Source organism: Hyposmocoma kahamanoa, unplaced genomic scaffold (genome assembly GCF_003589595.1).
Source record: "Hyposmocoma kahamanoa isolate Upper Pololo Valley unplaced genomic scaffold, ASM358959v1 226, whole genome shotgun sequence".
NCBI classification, from domain to species: Eukaryota; Metazoa; Arthropoda; class Insecta; order Lepidoptera; family Cosmopterigidae; genus Hyposmocoma; species Hyposmocoma kahamanoa.
Window position 1 is genome coordinate 1,136,955 of NW_020653745.1, and position 8,337 is coordinate 1,145,291.

Genomic DNA, 8,337 nt, shown 5'->3' on the forward strand with positions numbered 1-8,337 from the left:
GGCTCAGGGGTAGATGCTTTATCGTCAAGCTTAGTAGGGGACAGCGCCTTTTCACTAGGAATTTTCTCGTCTTCGGACACAGGGCTAGGTGCCTTTTCATCTAGTTCAGATGGCACAGACGCCTTGTCACTTGACGACATTTCGTCAGCATGTACAGTGCTTGCTATCTTCTCGTCAGATATAGTAGGAGATAGCGCCTTTTCGCTAGGAGTTTTCTCATCACCAGGCTCAGGGATAGATGCTTTATCGTCAAGCTTAGTAGGGGACAGCGCCTTTTCACTAGGAATTTTCTCGTCATCGAACACAGGACTAGGTGCTTTTTCGTCTAGTTCAGGCGGCACAGACGTCTTGTCAGTTGACTTCATTTCATCGGTGTGTACAGTGTTTGGTATCTTCTTGTCAGATTTAGTTGGAGAAAGCGCATTTTCGCTTGAAGTTTTCTCGTCAGCAAACACTGTGCATGGTGTCTTCTGATCTAATTTTAATGGCGAGTGCGCCTTTTCGCTTTGAGTTTTTTCGTCATCAGGTTCAGAGGTAGATGCCTTATCGTCGAGCTTGGTGGGAGATAGCGCTTTATCACGAAGTGTTTCCTCGGCAATGGACACAGGGCTAGGTGCCTTTTCCTCTAGTTCAGACGGGATAGACGTTTTGTCACTTGAAGTTATTCCGTGTACAGCGCTTGATATCTTCTCGTCAAATTTAGTAGGAGAAAGCGACTTTTTACTCGGAGATTTCTCATCAGTGAACACACTGATTGGTGCCTTCTGATCTAGTTTTAAAGGAGAGTGCGCCTTTTCGCTTGGAGTTTTCTCGTCAGCAGGCTCAGGGGTAGGCATCTTATCGTCAAGTTTAGCGGGAGACTGCGCCTTCTCGCTAGCAGTTTTCTCGTCATCGGACACAGGAGCCTTTTCATGTAGTTCAGACGGCACAGACACTTTATCACTTGAAATTTCATCGGCTTGAACAGTGCTTGCCGGAGTATTCTCGTCAGCGGGTACAGTGGTTGGTGCTTTCTGATCCAGTTCTAAAGAAGACTGTACCTTCTCACTTGGTATTTTTTCGTCAACAGGCACAAGGCTAGGTACTGTCTCGTCAATTTTAATCGGCACAGACGCTTTATCGTTTGATGCCATTGTATCAGTGTGTTCCGTGCTTGGTGCTTTCTCATCAGGTTTTGTAGGAGAAAGCGTTTTTTCGCTTAAAGTTTTCTCGTCAGCGAGCATAGTACTGGGTGTCTTTTCGTCAAGCTCAGCGGGAGATAGCGTCTTCTCGCTTATAGTTTTCATGGAAGCAGATACAATGCTAGGTAACTTCTCGTCAAGCTTAGTAGGAGACAGCGCCTTTTCGCTTGGAGTTTTATCGTCAACAGGCACAGGGTTAGTTGCCTCCTTGTCATTAGATATAGTAAGAGAGAGTATCTTCTCGCCTGGAGTTATATCTTTAACAGATACAGAGCTTTGCGCTTTCTCGTCTATTTTAGATGGCGTAGACGCTTTGTCACTATCTGTTGTTTCATCTGCGTGTACGTTTTCATCAGGTTTAGTAGGAGAGAGTGCTTTTTTGCTTGCAGTTTTGTCGTCAGTAAGCTCAGGGCTTGGTGCCTTCTCGTCAAGCTTAGCAGAAGAAATCACCGTTTCTCTTGAAGTTTTTTGTATAGTGGACGCAGTGCTAGGCATTTTCTGGTCTAGTTTTGCTGTTGAAACTGCCTTCTCGCAAGGAATTTTCTCGTCAGCAGGCACACTGCTAGGTGCCTTTTCATCTATTTTAGTAGGAGAAGGCGCTTTTTCACTTGGAGTTTTCTCATCAGCAGAGACAAATCTAGGTGCTTTTTCATCCAGTTCAGCGGGAGACAGCGCTTTCTCACTTGATCTTTCTTTATCAATAGGTGCAAAGCTTTGAACCCTCTCGTGTAGTTCAGACGGCGGAGAAGCTTTGCTACTTGAAGCTACGTCGGCGTGTACAGAGCTTGGTATGTTTTCGTCAGGTTTAGTAAGAGATAACGCAGTTTCGCTCGGACTTTTCTTGTCAGCTGGTACAGTGCTTGGTGCCTTCTTATCCAATTTTAAAGAAGATGCCTTTTCACTTGGAGCCTCCTCGTCTGCAAGCTCAGGGGTAGGGGCCTTGTCGTCAAGCTTAGTGGGTGGCAGCGCCTTTTCACTTGGTATTTTCTTGTCAACAGACACAGGACTAGGCGCCTTTTCCTCTAGTTCAGACGGCATAGCGGCTTTATCACTTGAAGTTATTTCGTCGCCATGTACAGTGCTTGGTATCGTCTCGTCATGTTTAGAGGGAGAAATAGCTTTTTCGTTTTGAGTTTTTTCGTCAGCGGACACAGGGCTAGGTGCATTCTGATCTAGTTTTAAAGGAGGGTGCTCTTCTTCGCTAGGTGTTTTCTCGTCAACAGGCACACTGGCTGTTGTTTTCTCGTCAAGGTCAGATAGCATACATGCTTTATCTCTTGTAGCTATTTTATCAGTGTGTACTGTGCTTGGTGCCTTCGCGTCAGGTTTTGAATATGCTTTTTCACTTGGAGTTTTCTCGTCAGTGGGCATAGTACTCGGTGTCTTTTCATCAAGTTTGGCAGGAGATAGCGTCTTCTTTTTTGTAGTTTCCATGTCATCAGCAACAATGCTTGATGCCTTCTCTTCCAGCTTAGTGGGAGAGAGCGCCTTCTCGCTTGAAGTATTTTCGTCAACAGGTACAGGGCTAGATACCTTCTCGTCAAGCTTCGCGGGTGATACCGCCTTTTCGCTTGGAATTTTTTTGCCATCGGACACAGTGTTTGGTGCCTTTTCATTAGGTTTAGCTGGAGAAAGCGGCTTTTCACTAGAAGTTATGTCATCAGCAAGCTCAGGGCTAGGTGCTTTCTCGTCAAGGTTAGCGGCAGAGATAGCCTCCTCGCTTGGAGTTTTCTCAGCCGTGGGTACAGTGCTAGGTGGTTTCTCGTCTAATCTTGAAGTCAAAAGCGCCTTTTCGTATGGAATTTTGTCATTAGCATGCTCAGGGCTAAGTGCTTCCTCATCAAGCATAGCGGGAGAAAGCGCCTCTTTTGGAGTCTTCTCTTCAACAGGCACAGAGCTAGGTGCTTTCTCGTCTATTTTATCGGAGGACGGCGTCTTCTCACTCGGTATTTTCTCGTCAATAGGCACAGGGCAAGGAGCTTTCTTGTCTAGTTCAGTCGGCGTTTTTTCTTTCTGTGGTTTTTCTTGTGTTTTAGATAAAGATATTTTTTCCTCTGGTTCTTTCTCAAATTTAGTTGGAGATGGTGTCTTCGATGACTCATTTTCTTCTTTTGTAAGCAAACTTTGCGTTTCATCTAGTTTTGCGGTAGACGTCATATCTGTAATTTTGACCTTTTCGGGCAATACAGGGCTTGGACTTTTTTCGTCTTTGGGTAATTTACCTTTGGTACTGAAAGTTTCACTTAAAAATCCTTTTGCTACACTTAATTTTTCATCAAACTTGCCTATAAATTTACCCATTACTGATTTAGACCCTTTTTTGGCGTTTGTTTCTTTGTCATTAGGGTATTGATCCTCTTGTTTTTCATTAAGTGTGCCAGAAATGAATTCTGCCTCTTCAATAAACTGATCAGAAGCATCTTTACTATTTTTTTCCAAGCTTTCATGCTTCGTTTCAAATTCATATTGTAATTCTTTTTTTTCCACCGATAGCTTCCTGGACAGGTCTTCAGAAATTTTAATAGCATCGGTTTTGGGAGCATCAAACTTTTGTGGTAATTCACTACACTTTTCAACAAAATCTTTAGTATCTTCGGACATAATTTCGGTTATAGTCTTTAAATTATCCTTTAGAGCTTCTGTTTCTTTAACCAGTTTAAATTTTTGATCACTTAGTTCAGCGTCTTCTACAAGATCAGGACTTGGTAGATTATCGTCATCAGTTATTTTCGACGAAGCCAAAATTTCGGTCTTAATATTCTCGCCCAACGGTTTCTTCGTTTCAAAGTCCTTCGTTATTTTTTCTACGTCTGTTTCTTGAATTTCAGAGATCTCGTTTGGATCATCAGGTACATTGTGATCTACTTCGTCTTTTTCTGGACTTGGTTCCATCTTTTCAATTTTAGAAATCATTTTACTATCATGTAATAATCTTTGTGAAAATGCTTCTTCCTTTTTTTTAAGGTCGGCCATTTTTTCTTCAAGTCTTTCTAAAGTTTTCGCTGTATCTAATGTTATACTCAGTTTTCGTTCGGGCATTTTTTCATCGTCCTCAGCTTCAACTTGCAGTGTATCTATTTTGTCGGAAATTTCTTTTACAGTAGACTCAAGACTCTCCTTCTTTGCTAAAATATTACAAACTTCATTATCTATATTCTCTATATGACTTTTCAATTCTTTCTTACTTTCTGTTGTAGATTCTTCCAGATTTTGTTCCAAAATGTCAAGTTGACAAGTATTTTGTATTTCTTTTTCTAAGGTTTCCAATGTTTTTCCTAGTGATTTAGTCTCTACTGTACGTTCTTCTTTTATTTCCCGTTTTGATCTTTTGCCTTCACTCAAAACTGTCTTATCCGATATTTCACTGACTTCTTCCGACGTTATTGATCTTACAGGAGAAATTTCCTTGATAAGTGGATCAGCTATTTCTTGTTCTACTTTTGTGTTTATGTCATTTTGTTTAACATCTTTAATTTCCTGTTTGGTTTTTATTTCACTGATAACAGGAGCTGTAGTAGCTTCACTAGTGCTTGTTAAAGTAGTCTCAATTTTCGCGAATATATCTGGAGATTTTTGGCGCACTGTTGGTGATTTTTCAGCCATTATTTCTTCAAGACTTTTTTCTGATTTCAAAACTTCTGCAACATCAGCTACTATTCTCTCTACATCTTTTGGACTTAGTGGAAGTTTTTCGCTTTCTAGCTTACGAGCTTCTTCAATTTCTTTTTCTACGTCTTCCGGTATTGATGGAATTTTGTCAGGCATACAAGAAATTTCATCGATTACGACGATTTCATCTTTAATAGGTGAATCTAGTGTTGTAATATGAGTTTCTCTTAATTTTTCTGTAAATTGTCCGTAGTTGTAATCCGCATCATCGAATTCTTTGACAGGTTCTAAGTTTTTTCCGGGGAGCATTGATATTTTTGTTTGTTCGGGGTACACTGGCGATTCTGGCGCTGAGCCTGGTGTAACCGTAACGAGTTCAGGATGTGAAGCGCTTTCCACAGTTTTGATTACGACATCATCCTGAATGGCTTTCATTCCTCTGTAAGACGGAGCAACTTCCTGATCAGGAAGAGGCAGGTCTTTTGGAACTTTTAATTCAGATGCCAAACCTATATCAGGTTTTCGTTTGAAAACGTCCTCATCAACTGGTGTCTTTTTTTCTTCGTAAGTCCTGTAGTCTACTTCTTCGTGGAGTGGAAGATCAGCGACTTCATCTGGAGTCTTAACTATTTCTCTAATTGGTGCTGGTGGTTGTATTTGTTTTGGACTTTTTTCTAAGGATGTCGGCTTTTGAGCGTCTATTAATGTTTGTGTAGGAACGGTCTCCTTTGTTTCTTCTTTTATGTGTTTTTCTTCTACCTGTTGATCTTCTTTGATTTCATCTAAAGTGATTCTCTCATCTTCTGGTAATGTTGGCGCTGTAGTAGCACCAGATTCAATAGTAGTCGATATTTTCTCATCAGGTTGAGATTCCTGGACAATATTAAGTTCAAGAGAGTCTTTGGGCTTAATGATTCCACTTTTACTATCAGAAGTTTTCTTTTCACTGCTTATATCCTGTTTTTCTTCTACGCTAACTGAGTGCTCTTTGGATTCTACCTGTTTAGACTCTTTGATTTCTTCAACTTCCAATTTTGAGTTATCAGTCTTTTCTTTTTCAACTTCGGCCTTTTCATCTTTTTTTTCCGATTCTTCCGTGTCTTTAATATGTTTTTGTAGCTCCTCTTCCCGGTCATGGCTGTCTTCGCGGTCGGCGATGGAGTCCTCCGTATATTGGTCCACTTCCTCTTTTTCAATAATTAAATACTCTTCTTCAAATTCACCGTCAGCTGTTTCAGTCTTAGCATCATCTAACAAGCATGTAATTTTTTCAATATCTGAACGACCTACATAGTCTTTGTCTTTGTCTTCGGCTTCGCTGTCTCTGTTAAATACTGCTTCGATTTCTCTAACGATTTCTTGCTCCTCTTTTTCATCAAGTTCTTGTTGTTTGATATCATCGATAGATTTGGATGTATCTTCATCGGATTTTTTTGCTTCTTTTAATATGTCTTCGTAGTTAACTCTTTGTAATCCCTTTAGTTTCGAATCATCTTTAACTGATTTTATAGACTTTGAAGGGCTTTTCAAAGATTTGAGACCCTTGACTGGTGATGCTAAGGGTCGAGGTCTTCTTGAAATGGGTTCACGTTTTGGTTTCGGTTCTTTCTTTTCAGGAGGTTTTTGTGTTAAGTCACGTTTAGGAGACGCTTGCTTGTACTTGGATTCAGCAACCCTGCGATTTGCTGCTTCCTTGGTGCTTTTTGCTGAGGTACTTCCTGGACTTGTTTTCCTTGTTTTAGCTTTAACACGATCTTTAATTACGGATTGGGCTGTAGACGTAGTTACTTTTGGATCTACAATCTTTTTTGGTGTGGTTGGTGGAGATTTTTTGTCTTCCATAGCCTTTTTATCCATTGGAGTCATGGTTGTTCGTTTATCAGCAGATTTCTGCATAGTTCTATGACTCACCTTACTTCTTGTTATCGATGACGCCATCATTTCTGATTTTATCCTACTTTCTACTTTTCGTTTAGATTCAGATTTAGTCTTAGATTCAGTGTCTTCTTTTTTTGTATCAGTTGTTTTGGTTGCAATATCTTTTGTATCATCAGTCTTGTCTGCCTTTTTAATTTTTTTCTCTACGGATTTCTTCAGCACTTCTTTTTTTTTAGGCAATCCATCTATCACAGTGCTCTCATACTGAGCAATTTTTTCATCTAATTTAGTCTCTACTCTCCCAGTAATAGCTTCTTGCAAAGCTGATTCAATCTTTTTCTCTTCGCCGTCTACGAGTTCACTGAGCAATTTATTGTCAATAATATTTTTTGAGTCTGTTTCTACTTTAATTGTATCTTTTTTCATTTTAGCCGGTGAAGAGTCCGGTTCTATAAATTTGTCGTCTTTTGTTTTTTCTGTTTTTTCACTTTTTTCAGTTTTTTCAGACACGATATTCTTTTCCCTACTATGTTTTAATATCGTTTTTGTGGTTTTTGTAGAAGTGACGGTATTTATTGGTGGAGTTGGCGGAGCTGATGCTGCCATCTGACGTCCAGTGCACTTTGGAGTTTGAAGAAACTCCAAGTGTTTTAGTTTTTCTAGACCTTCGAATATTTTGTGCTGCGGCGTGGATCCGGGGAACATTATCCTCGTAATCGTGTCATCAGGGTTAGCCGGACGCCACACGAGAAGTGCGCATATTGACACCAGGTTCGGAATTGGAAAATTGAATTGACCAGATACACTTGCACCTTCGAAAAGTTTTCGTTCACTATTATGCCACTTTTTAAGGAATTCACGAACATATTTCGAGTCCTTGGACGGATTAAGTACGTACAAGTCGAGTGTTCCTGAAACAAAAGAACAGTTTGTAAGCATTATAAATCTGCTCAATTTTGCAAGATTGATTGTACCAGAAGAAACACAAGAACTCAAGAAAAATAAGCTAGAGGTTCGGCACTCTACGTTTCTACTAAAATTACCACTCTTCTTATTAGCACACCTTAATCTTCTTTACATAATGTTGACATTGCGTAGAAGCAAAAACAAGGAAAAGTTAGCGTACCATGTCCAACTTTATGATAAAGATTGATGGGCTCAGGGCTGCGGTAGCAGTGCTGAGGTTTCAGATTGAGGTGACGGAGATCCGCCATCATGTCGGAGCCTTCTTGCAACAGCGACACAAGCAGCGGATCTGCGTCCTTGTCACCGTCTGGACTGGCTAGAGCGCGTCGTTCCTGGAAAAATCAGGATATACGTGTCAAATGAAAGCATTTAAATGAGCAATTAATTAACGGAACAATATACTTTCTCCGATTACAAATTAAAAAGCGCATTAGCAAAGTCGGCGGTAATAAATTACGCCCACGCATAATAGATTTTTAAAATTTATTTGCTCTATTCTTCTCTTATATGTACATCGAGATTAAGCAAAATGATTTGAAGCTCTAAAAGTCTGAATGTATTTCGCTTGAGATTGAAATAAATGTAGGAAAAAAAATCAACATTTGCAATTCAACTATATTTCACTAAATTAATTTGATAAATTCAAATTCTACAGTGCTTTTAGTATTTTGAAATTCTTCATATATAATATATCATGGCTGTA

At 39.9% G+C, this 8,337-nt stretch overlaps 1 protein-coding gene across 1 annotated transcript in view; it reads right to left on the minus strand.

The window, feature by feature from the left end:
• LOC113228310 (microtubule-associated protein futsch-like) overlaps positions 1–7,967 on the minus strand; it is a 20,899-nt gene extending 12,932 nt beyond the window's left edge. Inside the window, exons 1-3 of the mRNA XM_026461570.1 lie at positions 7,795–7,967; positions 4,799–7,579; positions 7–4,513 (exon numbers count right to left, since the gene is read on the minus strand). Of these exons, the coding sequence (XP_026317355.1) occupies positions 7–4,513; positions 4,799–7,579; positions 7,795–7,885 (7,379 nt within the window). The 5' untranslated portion in view covers positions 7,886–7,967. The remainder of the gene's footprint in view (positions 1–6; positions 4,514–4,798; positions 7,580–7,794) is intronic.
• Between the last annotated feature and the right edge of the window lie 370 nt (positions 7,968–8,337).